Source organism: Bolinopsis microptera, chromosome 6 (genome assembly GCF_026151205.1).
Source record: "Bolinopsis microptera isolate Bmic1 chromosome 6, MBARI_Bmic_1.0, whole genome shotgun sequence".
Taxonomy (NCBI): Eukaryota; Metazoa; Ctenophora; class Tentaculata; order Lobata; family Bolinopsidae; genus Bolinopsis; species Bolinopsis microptera.
The window spans coordinates 12965263-12982014 of record NC_087077.1 but is presented as its reverse complement, the minus strand read 5'-3'; the positions used below and the strand labels follow the sequence as shown (position 1 = coordinate 12982014).

Genomic DNA, 16752 nt, shown 5'->3' with positions numbered 1-16752 from the left:
GTGTGTTTTTCTTGATTCCGTCCCTCGTTAAGATTGGTCTGTTTAGATTTAACTATTTTTAGTGCGGGAGCAGTTATTCATCCATGAGAAGCACTGTGGCAGTGTGTTGCCAGGCAAGATTGTCTATTAACTAATCGCTACCTTCTTGATTACTGATTAATTGTCGTTCGGTCAATTGATTTAATCGATCAGGCTAAAATAACTAAATGTGCTATTCTTGCTGTTAAATTCACTGTACTCTCTCCTTTTCCCGACGAGTCCCAACATCTAAATTGATTATGTTGAACTCATGATTTTACAACTATGTGAATAGCAGTCAAACCCAGAATTATAGTTGGCAGGTTGGCTTTAAATTACAAAAACCAATCAATAACAAAGAAAAAACCACTTATATTGTATTACATTAAATAACATTAAAAAAGTTCAGACAATCACTACTACACTAAATCTAATCTCAACCCTATCAACAGGTGGATACAATACCCATGAAAATAGCTAACGGTGACAGTGGTTCTGGCATCATCCTCTTCTCTTACCCCCATTCTGAGGGTATCCTTGTGAAGTCCATCACGAACAATTCTCCTGCACAGCAACTTGTTTGGCCACAAGACCTCATCATTCGTATCAACGAGAACGTGAGTTTTAAATGTATTCCCTGTTCCCAGTTTTATTTATTTATTGTTTATGATAATATGCTGTAATTGTTATTGTTGTTTAGATCAATTTCATTTCATCATTGAGATGGTCTTAATAATTTTGAACCAAAGAGAACTTTTGTGTAGATGAAAAAAAGTTATAAATGAGTCGCACATAATAATCCACAAATAATGATAATTCCTTGTCCATCGGTAGCAGGTTAGGGTTCAACGGTAGAAGATTGAATCCAGGGTTAATGTGGGGTCCAGAGGTAACTGATTTGAATCCAGAGGTAACAGGTTGGGTCGCGAGGTAACAATGTGGGTCGAGAGGTTACAGGTTGGGTCCAGAGGTAATAATTTGGGTCCAGAGGTAACAATTTGGGTCCAAAGGTAACAATTTGGGTCCATAGGTAACAAGCTGGAGTCCAGAGGTAAAATTTGGGTCGAGAGGTAACAGGCTGAAGTCCATAGGTAACAATTTGGATCGAGAGGTAACAGGCTGAAGTCCAGAGGTAATAATTTGGGTCCAGAGGTAACAGGCTGAAGTCCAGAGGTAACAATTTGGATCGAGAGGTAACAGGCTGAAGTCCAGAGGTAACGTATGTTCGAATCCAGAGTTAAAGGGTTCAGTTAGGTTCTATAGAGTTAATTTCTCAGAAGATGTTTAAAAGCTGTCAGTCGGGATCCCAGTTTCTTCTTGAAGGTGAGATTACCAGCAGAACACCTGCTTCGGTTGTAGGCAGGTTCACCTTGAAGGTATGAGAAAGTGGGAGTAGTAACTGGAGTGGAACAGTTGTCTGGTGAGCTGTGAGAGGGGAATACAGATGAGATGGGTCGTTCTTTGGAGAGGAATGTTGAGGTATTCATGTTGAGGTATAGACTGTAGTAATTGAAGGTAATTGTTGATAGTTGAGAGCTAGAGGATGATAAAAACGAATATGATACTATTCTGAAAACAGAGCACCATATATATTCAGATTTATTAGTTCGTAATAGCACGTGTCGTCCTGCAATAATCACCACCAGATCCGGCTCACCTTGTGGTGACCTTGATGCCTCGTCACCAACAAGGTAACGTGTCATGCGAACCGAGTCGGTTGTATAACCTGAAGTAGTCTTGTGACGTGATCTGTAACACCGTTATAATTGAGTTCGGATCACATCACCAAATAAATACAGGCAGGATCACTGGATCAGATGCAAGTGTAAGGATGCCCATGCAATATTCACCATTATTTGATTATCAGATCACAGGATCACCTGTCTTCCATAAGGGTAAAATTTAATGTATTGTTACCACTTACCAACACTCGGACACCTAAACCAATAATTTACATAAAAACTAAAGGCAATCGTCAGGTTATTAAAGTTAACAAAGGAAACAGTTATCATGTTATCACAAGGTCTAGCAGTTATAGTGCAGTCAAAATTAGCGTGTTCAGATTGATACGGAGGAAGTGATCGTTTTTATCAAGCAATAAATTCCTCCGTAACAAGTTCCTTATCATTTGAATGCTTGATAACTTGCTTAACTTGGCAATTAGCTTTGAAATTAATACTCTTTCCGTAAAACTACGTCAATCTTGAAATTCTTCGAATATCTGTGAAACAATGAAAAACGATTCAACAATTTTTGCGGAGCTTGGTAAATTCAGGCTGTTCAAGATTAATAGTATCTGCTATTCTGCTTATATCTAATTATCTGTAGTTTATAATGAAATTGTCTAGAATAAGTGACAATATGTCTGATGATCATGATAAGGTAGAACTTATAATGCAGAGCTTAACTTACGCACTCAAAACCAAATCAACATGGCGGCTCATTTCTACCAACAAACGACCCAAGATCAAATTGTGGGTCGTTGGGTTTGATTTGTTGGCTACGAAAGATTATAGACCTCTAAAACGAATACGGCGCAACCTAAAAGCTTCAAATAATTGGGAGGTGATTTTAATGCCCGAGACTGAGTTAGTAAAACGCTTTAGGCACAGCCGTATATTCTTCAAGGTACTCTGTGATATTGCTCACCATCTTGAAAATCAGGATCAACTGTCTCACTCATGTTAAATCAATATAATTTCAGAGCACTCGAGACATGGCACTGTCGGATGCTGCCATCTTATTATCGGAAAAGAAAGCACATATTGAGATAGAGGTGAAGCGAGACTCCCCCATGTATCAGCTGCATGATGTCATCCTCGATAAACCCAAATCAGGTTTCTTATTGCTTCAATTGCTAGACTTAAGTTGATTGATTAACTCGATGTGAAGTAACTAAACTTAAATAAAACAAATCCTTTGAGGTTATGACCAATATTACTTTACCCTGTCACATCTAAGATCTTCTTCTCAGGAAGTCTCGGGTTAAGTATCACAGAAAAGAGGTCTAACCCTGGTATCTACATCTCTAAAGTAACGCCCGGAGGTGTGGCAGAGAAACATGGTGGTGTAGAGCGTGGTCAGAGGATTCTCAATATCAACGGACAGAATGTCAAGTACATGAGGCAACCTGACTTCATCGCTATCCTCAAGGTAGGGTTTTTCAATTTTCAAGGGTTAGTGTTTTTGTACTGTAGATTTAATTTAGTTTTAAACCCAAACAACCTCAATCTCAAGCCATAATTTCTGTTCCCATCGCTCTTGCCCAAGAGTTAAGTTACCATAATATCTTACAGAGCTGTGGCAGCATGGTAGAACTAGTGGTGGGAACTCCGACAAGAGACTCAGACAACAGATCTACGTCCTCCTCACAGAAACAGTCCCCAAGTGCTAAACAGTCCCCTGTTCCTCAGAGATCCTCCGCTGGCAGTGCACGGAACAGCCAGCCTTCTTCTAGAGGTACTTATTTAACTTATGTTTAATGTTACAGTGATTTAAATTTGACGATTTAACATCATTCGGTGCACAATATTTTAAAATCTTAATAAGTTAAACTTGGACAAAAATTGAAAGTGTATTATTATCAACAATCCTCTGAATATCTCTTCCCTACAGGTTCACCCTACTCCTCCCAAAGATCCCTCCACTCCTCCCGAGGGCTGATGAGACAGTCCCCACCTCCCTCTCCCCTAGCACAACACCCCCAGTCCACCCACTCTCCCCACAGTTCTCCCCGACTCTCTCATCGCTCCTACAACCGGTCCCCTCACAGCTCGCCCCGGGGCTCCTTCCGATCCAGCAACACTCCCATTGGATCACCTAAAGAGATGAGAGCAACCGGGCCAGACAGTCAGACGGGGTCCGCTTTTGGTTCCCAGAGAGAGCTAGGTAGTCAGCAGCAGCAGCAGGTGTTAATGGACAATAGTCACCACAGTTTGCAGCGGGATCCAGTCAGCTATCATAACTCCCAGTTGGAAAACCTGTCTGGTTCATTGAGAGATATGGGTTCTCAACGGGATCTCAATAGTTACCAAGGTTCCCAACGAGATTTGAATTATAGTAATCATGGCTCACAGCGAGATTTGAACAGTTACCCTAATTCTCAACGAGATTTGAGTAATGCTAGTTACCACGGTTCCGCCCGGGATCAGTACGACATGCCACGGGACCATGACTACGGTTCTGACAGACACAGCACGCCCCAAGGGTCTACCAGGGACTTCCCTAGTCATCCTGGTAGTAAAAGGGAGTTTAACATGAGTCCTCAACACTCCCTCAGAGACCTGGCCATGGAGCAATCCTCCTTCCACGGGTCTTACAGAGACATAGGAAACTCGAGTCCTCACGGTTCACAACGAGACTATGGCAGTACTCAACACGGGTCACAGAAAGAATTTGGCAGCTTGCCAGCTTCACAGCGGGACTTTAGTGGGAGGGATTCAAGAGAGAGGTACAGAGAACCAGACAACCAATCTCGGAGATCATCTGAACAGTCAGGAAGGCAGATGAACAGGAAGCCCAGACACCCTTCTCCTTCTCGCTCTACACACAGTACCCAGTCCAAACGATCTAATGTAACCGACCGTACGTATTACTGATACTCACATCATTTTGCAGTTAAAACAACAATTTGTAAGATGTAATCAATATTACTATACATCACTATCACTTTAACAGTATTGCCAATATTGTTTTAGTTCACCACCTTAAAATATGTTAAAAGATGAGAAATATGATTTACGTTTCAACTCGATTATGTTAATTGCTAATTAATACACTATACAATTACAGGGGATCAGCAGAGGACGGACAGCTTGACCCACTACTCAGTTACCAGTCTTCAGTCGGACTACGCTCCTTCGTACAGTGTCCAGAGTATCTCTACCCACAGTGTCCAATCCTTTGACTCCAGGTTAGCAGTCATTCTTGATTAATTTTGAGTCCGAATTGTAGAAAAATTCAAATTGTTTAAAATCTTTTTAGAAAGGATTCACTTCTCTCGATTGTTAATGTATCTAAATTGTGTTTAGACCGCACGATACCCGGTCTAATATGTCGTCTAACAGCTACACGAAGCCGAAACCCCCCGTTCTTAGGACTGCTAATCTCTACCGGGTATGTGTTCTTATATTTTAACAGTCAGACAGCTTTTAAAATAATTTGTAACACATAAATTAATGTCATTCAAATCACACGAGAATTTAAAAACTAAGATTACTTGTAAAGACCTGATATAATATCTTAAATATATCTTTAAAATGACATCTACAAAAACAGTTTGGGAAAGTAGCAGGTTGATCGCAATATAGCATAGACTGCCACTATATTATGCCCATTAAAAATAGATATTATGGTTACCTCGAACTTTATTTAAAACGTTTTAAATCACATTTTGTGATTTACAAGTCTACGTTTTTTAGGGACCTGATGGTATTTTGGGTATTGTTATAGCCGGAGGAATTAAGTTGGGTCCGGGTGATAATGTAAGGCTAGCTCAAAGTGCTTTTCGCTAGTAGTAGTAATGTCTTAGTAGTATATATATTATATATGCGCCAAAGCACTATTTACGGACACGGTATGTTTTTTTGGAGCACAGCTAAATTATTATATTTATACTTTAACTTATTACTTCTTAACCTTCAGGTACTCTTCCGGTATTTTTGGACCGAGGATGTTATTTTATTAGAATTTATCACCAGTTATGTTGTTGTCCTTCATAATTTTGAAACTTGAAAGCACATTGCAGAAAGCACATTTTGCAGAAATGAGAAAGCACAAACAGCATTATTTAGCTGAAACTTCTTCTGAAATTCTGCTGTGTCAGAATAGTAACCGATACGATTACGCCTCTCTTTAGACTTTAATAACCCCATCGTTTCAGGAAAAGAATCAGCCACTAGGATTGAGTTTAGGTGGTGGAAGAGGCTGGCCACTAGGTTCAATACCTCTCTTTATATCGTCATTAACAAAGGGTGGCGTTGCTGCTAGAGCGGGAGTCCTCAAGGTACCACACTGTTTTCCCTCAGCTTATCGTTTCATTTTTGATTCCTATGGAAAGCCGTTCGACTTCGAGTGGATAACTTATTAAGATTTCCAATTGATAGAAATTAGAAAGCGTTCCTCTTTTACCCACATTTCACCCAGGAAAGAGACAGAATAGTTTCCATAAACGGCACAAACGTAGAGGACTTTAGTCATGAGGATGCAGTGAGGCTACTTAAGGAGGCTACGACTCCCGTTACTTTGGTGGTCACGGATCCTGATACCAATAGGTATGGGCTAGAGTAGGTTAAGGGTGAACCTGATGTCAGAGCTGTAACCGTGACAGCCGGCTTTTAGCCGGTTAAGAGCTGGTCGGCACTGTAGGGGTTGTACCTATTTGCCGTAGTGTTATTAGTTTATAAACTTTATACAGATTTTGTGGATATTTTGTGTCCTAACTTTTGAAAATCAGCTCCTCTTTCCACCTCAGGCCTGATTTCAAGATGGTTAAGTTAACGAGATCTCAGGACGGCTTTGGATTTAGCATTGTAGGAGGAAAAGACAATGTTCCATCTCTGCCAATAACCATCAAACAGGTCTTCGAAAATGGTAAGTTAAACTTTTGTCAACATAATCATGTCCACCACAGATATTTCAAATTGTGATCGATCTTTATTAAGCTGATTGAATTAAATCAGACTTAGTTCAAGAATTAATTTTCTTACATTGTCGAACTAAATCAAGCTTGCTAGCCTGGTGTATACTTTCTGATATCTAACGAAATTAACAAGAAATTGTCCCCAGGACCTGCGTACGGTAAACTAAAGCGGGGTGACCAGATAATTTCTGTTAACGGCAAAAGCATCGAGGATTACAGCCGAGAAGAAGCGACATTGCTATTGAAGTCGTGTACTGAAACGGTCACTTTATTCATACAGTGACGCCCTCATCGCATGACCACAAAGAAACATTGTGACGTCATCAGTTCCAACTCCAAGTGAAATTATTCGATCTACGCTGTCACTATCAATCATTCTGTCGAACTTCAGATCTGTCCGGAACACCTGCACTTTGAAGCCAATTTTTCACACCAAAAATGAAAACGCCATAAAAGATGAAAAACCTAGGTCTGGGACTTTTGGCTTTGCGGTCAACGCAAATATGCAATAGACATTTCATTTTAGGGTGAACAATATTCTGCAATTAAACGAACATAAGAGTTCAAATACACACCCAGGGAGTGTAAGTGACCTGAAAGTGAAGATTTTCAGTCATCAGTAAACACTCACAAGACGATTTTATTGCTGTTCCCAAGTTTTGCTACTAGAAATAGAAGTAGATGTGACAATTTTAATTAAACATAGGATTAAATAATGATTGGTGACAAACTTTGACTTAGGGGTCGTTCAAATTACGTAATCAGCCGAGGCCGAGGGGGAGGAAGGTTTCCAAATGATTACGCTAGTGTAATTTTGACACAATAACTATGTGTAAAACTGATTACGGAGGGGGGAGGGGGTTAAAAAATGTCCAAAAGGTGATTACGTAATAATATGTGAACGACCCCTTATGCCTTAAGGGGGCATACACCAAATCTGTCCAGACCAAATGACCTCATATGCAGTTCAGTGACCTTCTAGCGCACCGTTTCCACACCAAAAAAAATTATTTTGAGAATACCCATTTTTGTAATCGAGCATTTCCTGGTTGAGAGTGCAATTTTCGGAAAAAAATATTTTGTGGTTGAGACGCTATAACTTAATCATTTCTTGCGGTATCGGGTTGAAATTTTGCTCGCCGTTTATTCACATCTATTTCAAGGTGTGTGTAAAATCTTGATATCGTATCTAAAAAGGCTGGTGTGTTATGAATTTTTAAAGTCAAAAACCTTTTCAGGCTTATTTTAACAAAAAGACAGTCAGGGAAGATCGGATTGATTTGATGCTTGACATCAAATTGTTCTCTGAATTCTGGCGCAGTTTTTGATGCCCTCAAAAATGTTTTTCCTCATTCAGCTTCAGATGTATTGGACCTCAAAGCCAAACAACAATTTTAGGCACATTTTCCGTTTTTAATATTTACTGATTTTTCTAAAATTTTGATAGGAATGTGCTAGTGACTTTTTGAAGGGTGCAAAATAACCGCAACTAGCACATTTATATATGAGTTATGAACAACAAAACACCCTAAAATGCTTCCCTTTGAAGTTATGGGATAAAATGTGATTTTTTGGCTTTGCAGATAAAAAATCACATTTTCTCCCATAACTTCAAAGGGAAGCATTTTAGGGTGTTTTGTTGTTCATAACTCATATATAAATGTGCTAGTTGCGGTTATTTTGCACCCTTCAAAAAGTCACTAGCACATTCCTATCAAAATTTTAGAAAAATCAGTAAATATTAAAAACGAAAAATGTGCCTAAATTTGTTGTTTGGCTTTGAGGTCCAATACATCTGAAGCTGAATGAGTAAAAACATTTTTGAGGGCATCAAAAACTGCGCCAGAATTCAGAGAACAATTTGATGTCAAGCATCAAATCAATCCGATCTTCCCTGACTGTCTTTTTGTTAAAATAAGCCTGAAAAGGACAATTTTAGCTTTTTGACTTTAAAAATTCATAACACACCAGCCTTTTTAGATACGATATCAAGATTTTACACACACCTTGAAATAGATGTGAATAAACGGCGAGCAAAATTTCAATCCGATACCGCAAGAAATGATTAGTTTATAGCGTCTCAACCACAAAATAATTTTTTCCGAAAATTGCACTCTCAACCAGGAAATGATCGATTACAAAAATGGGTATTCTCAAAATAATTTTTTTTGGTGTGGAAACGGTGCGCTAGAAGGTCACTGAACTGCCTATGAGGTCATTTGGTCTGGACGGCACAAACCACTGTTTTGGTGTATGCCCCCTTAATTGACAGGGTTAAAAATGTTAGGTTTTGATGACTGAAACAAAATAACTGACTAACAGCGGGTTCAGAGTCAGATTCTGTAAGACCCGAACCCTTAAAATATTCATCGGAAGCAATAATTTCGCGAATTTCGAAACCCTTGTGAAGTGGGCTTTTAATTTCTTATTTCATTCACCTCATATTGATATAGTACTTTTAGTTTAGCTGTTTTATTTCTTTTATTAGTCAATAATTGGTAGCAGATTTTTAATAGCTTTTGGTAATGGTAGTTGTGAAATGTTTCGGAATTTGGTGTAGTATAGATTGCTTTTGTGTATTGGCCCTCTTTGAAACTTCATGATTAATATAATAATTATTCACATAACGACACTGTGATATTATCTAAGACTAAGTTGTTAATCTTATCGTCCTGTTTATACTACTACTAGCGAAAGATGTATCTAATGTTTTGGAATTGATTTATGCATTGATAAACATATGTGAGTCATTCGATCAATAATCGTCCGATAAGATTGAAAATATGTTGTAATTGTTGTTATGAATATGAAAACTACAATTCCAACCGACATGACCTAGGCCTGGTGGAGTAATAGTCTGCGGAAACATTTGGAATGTATTAGGTGTACATTGTACTAGCCGCTGCACCGGTAAAATCTTAACGCCGACTGCTTTCACGCAGATTTATAATTATCACGTGATCGAATTTCAGTTATTAATTCGGTATCTAGTAGCAGTCTGTTAAAGTGATTACAGGAAAGATCAAGTAATCATGATTTCTTTGAAAATCTTTTAAGATCAACACTGAGAATTTGCGACCCACACATCTAGACAGTCCAGCTGCTATATCCAGGCGGGCATAAAAATGTCGGTTCAAGTTTTAAAATCAAAGACAATTTGCTAATTATAGCAGTTCCTTCATCCTTAGTACTTCTAGAAGTCACTGCAAAGGGTAGACTCAATCTTTAAAGGAAAGATGCATCATTTAAATTATCATGTAATCATTCGATTTGATATTTTTACAAGTTTTACTGTTTACAACGTATAAATATAATCATTTTACAATTTCAATTGATATGAATAAAATTGTGTGCTTTATTTTTCAACTAAAAAATAAATGTAGATATGTCAATCAGAAAATTAGCTTGTAATAAAAACTTTTTCTCCATGGTAAAAATAAATGCGGAAGTTTGCCGCCATAAGCAAAGAAAATATCTAGGTTTTCGGATAACCGTTTTCCTGTCATACTGCATATTTGATGCATGCTTTATTGTCTTGCAAATACTCTGAAACTAAAGTCCTCTCATTGTGATTGTTAATTATTTAGTTAATGGAATCTGTTAACTGATTTTATTTCAATCCGTTCGACAATATCACACATTTATTCTCTCACGTACGTCAAAATCGAATAGAAAAGTGTTGATAGTGAAGGAAAAATCAAGTTGTCTGATGAGTGTACACAGTACAAAAAATGCCACATGTATGGGCCATAATCATTATACCAAACTTAGGTATTTGATGGAGCTTAAAGAACGCAGTAACTGAAGGTCATAATTTAACAACATCAAGCTGTCAGCGTGATTTAAAATGGACAGGCGGAGACTCCATTCTTAACTCTTGTATTGGTTGAAATTTAGGGGTTCGAGAGGACAGCCTCCTTGCTCGGGTTGGATTGTCCCTGATCTTCAGAAGGTCCATTTCCTCATCGTCATCCTGATCATATGTGGCTACAGATTTCCTCCTTTCGTTCATCGATTTTTTTGCTACATTCAGAGATGAGACGTATTCGTCAACTGAGTCTGGTGTTGAGGATGAATGAAATGGGCTGACTTTCACTTCACGCCCAAAAGTGTCCCGCCGCTTTTCTTTCGACAACCTTCCTAGTAGAAGAAAACCTTTAAAATATGGGGTCGTTCACATATTAGTATTACGTTATCATTTTTTGGAACATTTTTACCCCCCCCCCCCCCCCCCCGGCCCCCCCCCGCCCCCCGTAATCAGTTTTACACATAGCTATTGTGTCAAAATTACACTAGCGTAATCATTCGGAACCCCCCCCCCCCCCCCTCAGTTGATCACAATGCTGGCAAGCATGACCGTGCCTCTTATATTCACAATACTATTTACCCCCTTTACTATTTACCCCCTTTACTATTTACCCCCTTTACTATTTACCCCCTTTACTATTTACCCCTTTTACTATTTAACCCCTTTACTATTTACCCCCTTTACTATTTACCCCCTTGGGCTTGACTTTTATACCCCCTTTACTATTATACCCCTTTATTGTTTTTCAGGCATTAAGACTCATCGAAAGTAGTTCAGCAGGTATATTTATGTTCAAAACATTCTAATTTAATGTTAAATATGACAGGAATAAGAAATAGTTATGTGAAGGTTTTTAAGAAATTTGCGCAAAATACGCGCCAGCATGTTATACGAAATTCGGTAAAAAACCCAAAATCGCCATATTCAGGTGCCTTAAAAACCATGTTAAAATTGTGTTAGAGATCTGAAAATTTGCAGGGCGTCTAGACGTTAACCAAATCGACTGCAAAAAAAGTTTCAAGTTTCAGGAGCATCGGGAAATGGGTTTTCTAGAACCCCTGTTTTACGACAGATTGTCGGGACATATACAGATATACAGATATACAGATATACATATTTGACCAAAACCCATAATCATGGGTAGAGTGAACCGCTGCCAGTGTCTCTCTTTTCCAAACAAAAGAAAATGATATTAATTTGAATGACCGTTATCAAATGCAAAATGATACCGAGAATGAAATCGGTCGCTCGCTTTTCCCATTCAATAAGCTTTATTACAATACGTAAGCCGTGAATGAATGGGAAAAGTGAGCGACCGATTTCATTCTCGGTATCATTTTGCATTTGATAACGGTCATTCAAATTAATATCATTTTCTTTTGTTTGGAAAAGAGAGACACTGGCAGCGGTTCACTCTACCCATGATTATGGGTTTTGGTCAAATATCATCTCTTTTTGATTATAATGTCAGGAGGTAATTTCAACGATTTCGAAATTTTACCTTTGAAAACGTTTCCTTGTGTTTAGGTAGGCATATCTGTCAATAACAAACTGAATATAGCACTTTTTACTCATTCAAGTTGGCATTAAATTCATATATAATGCCATTTTAATATCGTGGGAAAGCAGAATATATTCGAAATCACGAATGAGCAAAATTCTCACCTTTCGCACGTGCAAACTTTGAGCGGACGTTGCGTGCGCATAAAATATTGAATCACCATAAATTTTTGCATAGTGTTATTTAATATATAGTTTGATAAGCATGAAAAGTTTAAGAAGATTTCAAAAAGAACTTGGATCACAACGGGACTCCAAAGTTGGTAAAAATCGTGAAAATAACAATTTTTAGTGATTTTAGCTATTTTAAATGAATTTGGGCGTGTCCCCACGTGTGCAACTTTTCGATTTTCAACTTTAAAACTAGCCTATAACACAATTTAGACCTTTAGGAAGCAAAATTGAGCTCCACAACCCAAGGGATGGCCCAACACCAGAGAATACTAATTCACAACTTTTGTGTTTTTATAAAATTATTCTTCAAAAAAGCACAAACTTCAATAGCGAATATCTTTATGAAGGAGCAAGGTAGGAAAACTTTCCGGTAGATTTTCAGAATGCTTGAACAATTATCTAAGATGAAAATGTCCTCAGATTTTGAATAAAATTACTCCTTAATGCTTTAAAATCGATTTGAAAAGTTGTTATTTTGTCAAAAATCAAGTTTTAAAAACACTTAAATTGATGACGTCATCAAGTGATGATGATGACGATAAATTATTTTTCGATATAATGTAAACTAAAGTATAAACAATTATCTTTAAAACCTGTGGTTCGAAATGACTGTATCTTTTATACTTTTGAATCTACGGACACTTAAATGTAGGCTACAATTTACTGCAAAAGCGTCTATACTATATATATATATAGCTTCACGACAATCTGTTGTAAAACAGGGGTTCCAGAAAACCCACTTCCCGATACTCCTGCAACATGAAATTTTTTTTACAGTCGATTTGGACAAGGTCTAGACGCTCTGCAAAGTTTCAGATCTCTAACTCAATTTTAACATGGTTTTTAAGGCACCTGAATATGGCGATTTTGGGTTTTTTACCTAATTTCGTATAACATGCTGGCGCGTATTTTGCGCAAATTTCTTAAAAACCTCCACATAACTATTTCTTATTCCTGTCATCTTTAACATTGAATTAGAATGTTTTGAACTTAAATATACCTGCTGAACTACTTTCGATGAGTCTTAATGCCTGGAAAACAATAAAGGGGATACAATAGTATAGGGGGTACATAGTGTTGTGAATATAAGGGCAACGGTTATGCATGCCAGCATTGTGATATATTCAGGGATAGACGCTTTGCCAGTAAATTATAGGCTATATTAAGGTGTCCGTAGATTCAGAAGCTTTAAAGATACAGCCATCTCGGACCACAGGTCTTGAAGATAATTGTTTAGACTTTAGTTTACATTATATTAAAAAGTAATTTAACGTCATCATTACCACTTGATGACGTCATCAAGTTAACCATTTTAAAAACCTGTTTTTTGACAAAGTAATCACTTTTAAAATCGATTTTACGCCATAAAAGAGTAATTTTATTCAAAATTTGAGGATATGTTGAAGTTAGATAATTGTTTAAGCATTCTGAAAATCTACCGGAAAGTTTCCCTACCTTGCTCCTTCATAAAGATATTTGCCATTGAAGTTAGTGCTTTTTTGAAGAATTATTTTATAAAAACTTTAATTTTGCGATTTAGTATTCTCTGGTGTTGGGCTATCCCTTGGGTTGTGGAGCTCAGTTCTGCTTCCTATAGGTATAAATTGTGCATTAGGCTAGTTTTAAAGTTAAAAATCGAAAAGATGCACACGTGGGGACACGCCCAAATTGATTAAAAATTGCTAAAATCACTGAAAATTGCTGTTTTTACCATTTTCTGTCAACTTTAGATTGCCGTTGTGATTACAGTTCTTCTCGAAATACTTTGAAACTTTGCATGCTTATCAAACTATATATAAAACACCAACACGCAAAAATTTACGGCGATTCAATATTGGATGCGCACGCAACGTCCGCTCATAGTTTGCAGGTGCGAAAGGTGATAATTTTGCTCATTCGTGATTTCGAACAAATTCTGCTTTACCACGACAGTTCAATGTCATTATATATAAATTTAATGCCAACTTGAATGAGTATAAAGTGGCAAATTCAGTCAGTGATCGACCGATATGCTTACCCAAACACAAGGAAATGTTTTCAAAGGAAAAATTTCGAAATCGTTGAAACTTCCTCCTTATTATTGAAGATATCAGTTTATATTTCGACTTTATAAAGTACCCTGACATTTATCAAAAAGAGATGATATTTGACCAAAACCCATAATCATGGGTAGAGTGGACCGCTGCCAGTGTCTCTCTTTCCCAAACAAAAGGAAATGATATTAATTTGATTGACCGTTTTCAAATGCAAAATGATACCGAGAATGAAATCGGTCGCTCGCTTTTCCCATTCATTTACAATTACAAATGTAATAGATTAAGAAGAACTACCATACCTGAAGACAGCTGTACTCAGCAATAAAGATTCAATAAACTTCAGCTAATTCACTAACTACCACCCTTATCCCGAAATACTAGGTATCGACCCGAACGCAACCCAAAGAGATTATTACAGCATACAGTGATCGATGTAATTTATCGAAACCTATTACAATTCGTATAACTATAAGCCGTGAATGAATGGGAAAAGCGAGCGACCGATTTCATTCTCGGTATCATTTTGCATTTGAAAACGGTCAATCAAATTAATATCATTTCCTTTTGTTTGGGAAAGAGAGACACTGGCAGCGGTCCACTCTACCCATGATTATGGGTTTTGGTCAAATTACGCAATATGTGAATGACCCCTATACATTTTTTAAAGCATAGTAATGATAAACTTGAATTGGAATTCGGGATTCGAAAGGGATAGTTTAGCTCAATTAAATTTAATATGATAATAAGCTGGTTAGTGGTAATATAATAAAAGCTGATCTATATACTACATAGTACATGTATACGAGTTACAGTTACAAGTTACAGCTACAACAAGTACAATGGAAGGGAACTTATGTTTTATAAGTGCTATGCACATTTAAAAAATAATTTTTTTATTGGTAAATTAAAAAATACTTACGGAAAGTAACAGACAACGATTCCCTCTTCTTTGTCACAAAATGTGATATGTTTCCAGTTAAGCTGTCTCTGGTAACCTGTGAACTCTTTTGATCATTGTAGATACAATCAATTGTCTGAGCTTCCTTGACGTTAGAAAGAAACTCGCTCACGCTATCAGTATCACTATCATCGTCATTGTCGACTCCATTTCCATTTCCATTTAGGTGTTCTACTTCTGATTCTTTCCCATTTTCATTTCTTTCAGCATCACCCGTAAAATTGTCATTTGGATTGAGACTCTTACTTAGAGTGCAGCCCATGAAAACACGTTTAATTGTACGTCATAATATTAGGAATCCTGTTAAATTAAGCTTTAAAGGGTTTTGTGAGAGATATTTAATATTCATGAAATTTAATGATTAAAAAATACATTAGGTATTGTTATTGTTAATTGCTCCCACTTCATGGCTCACCTAAATTTGAAATTACAAAAATCTTGTGGGGTTGGTGGGGTTAATAAGATTGTAATTTATACAAGATACTCAAGGTCACAATATGATTTTCGGAAAACGGGATAATATGAGATACTGTCAATACCTAATATATTAATGATCTGTTTAAGCAAGCCAATTAAATCAACTTAAAGTATATCATTGATACTAAATCGAGATGCGTAACAATTGATCTCACTCTAAATTATCGATATGAATTAAAGAAATTGACTCGATTTGCGACTCGTAATGATTGGAGCCGTAAGCATGAAAATTATTTCATAATATAAGTGGGATAACATTCTAAAGTCAAAGATTTTGTAATTCCTTTGATTGCGTGCGACAATGACTGATGACATCAACTTAATTGCAAACAGTCAATTCGTACTTCAGACGAGAGAAAAAGGTCGTGAGGCAACGTACTATTGAAAAGTATACGAAAAGGCCAAATTGGAGTGCGGACAATATTACAACATTCAAGGCTGCAACGCCATGAACGAGTACAAAATGCGCGCACGTGGAGACTTGAGTCTGTGCGCGCATCAACCTAAAACCTTACAGTTACAGTATACATGGCCTTGTCGGTCACGTGGTACAGCTATCATGACGTGACGCACTATGTCAGGCGATAGTGGATCGAAACTGGATGGGCGCAACTGTAACGCGTGATACAGAGGAGCTTTATTGCAACAATGTTTGTGTAATGTGTACACTCACACTCAAATCGCTCTTTGGTTTTTGTGTTCGCATTTGTAGTTTGCAGTATCAGTTGTCGCAATATAATCAGCATATTTTTAAGCTATCTGCTATATTAGAATATATGAGTATATGCCCAAGGTTCGACCGGGACTCCGGCTTAATCCCGGTCCCGGCTAAAATGCCGAATTTTGACCGGGACCGAACCGGGATTTTTAAAAATTTGTTAAATTATCGAACATTTTTTGCATAAATCAACGATTCTTTTGAAACACTGTCACTCTTCAGTTGTATTTTATATTCTTCCCTTGGCCTTCTCGATATCACCGTGCACACTGATTCTTGTACTCTTTCTTTTACAGAAGCCCACCTCTCTCTTAGACTTAGAGATCAGGAACTCTTTGGCGGCTTGAGATTTCTCTGTACAAG

The 16752-nt window shown here is 37.4% G+C and overlaps 1 protein-coding gene and 1 long non-coding RNA gene across 2 annotated transcripts in view; one reads left to right on the top strand and one right to left on the bottom strand.

Annotated features, from left to right (window-relative positions):
• The window catches only part of LOC134816300 (multiple PDZ domain protein-like), a 54905-nt gene extending 47549 nt beyond the window's left edge, over positions 1 to 7356 (top strand). Inside the window, exons 31-41 of the mRNA XM_063825079.1 lie at positions 471 to 635; positions 2723 to 2855; positions 2993 to 3171; positions 3315 to 3477; positions 3634 to 4602; positions 4810 to 4930; positions 5049 to 5133; positions 5900 to 6022; positions 6163 to 6290; positions 6491 to 6609; positions 6805 to 7356. Coding sequence (XP_063681149.1) covers positions 471 to 635; positions 2723 to 2855; positions 2993 to 3171; positions 3315 to 3477; positions 3634 to 4602; positions 4810 to 4930; positions 5049 to 5133; positions 5900 to 6022; positions 6163 to 6290; positions 6491 to 6609; positions 6805 to 6941 — 2322 coding nt within the window. The 3' untranslated portion in view covers positions 6942 to 7356. The remainder of the gene's footprint in view (positions 1 to 470; positions 636 to 2722; positions 2856 to 2992; positions 3172 to 3314; positions 3478 to 3633; positions 4603 to 4809; positions 4931 to 5048; positions 5134 to 5899; positions 6023 to 6162; positions 6291 to 6490; positions 6610 to 6804) is intronic.
• Positions 7357 to 9902: 2546 nt separating this feature from the next.
• On the bottom strand, positions 9903 to 15496 carry LOC134817252 (uncharacterized). Its single transcript, XR_010160495.1, has 2 exons — positions 15156 to 15496; positions 9903 to 10798 (listed from the first exon to the last, which is right to left on the bottom strand). It is a non-coding gene; the product is annotated as an uncharacterized LOC134817252 (long non-coding RNA).
• Positions 15497 to 16752: the final 1256 nt, after the last annotated feature.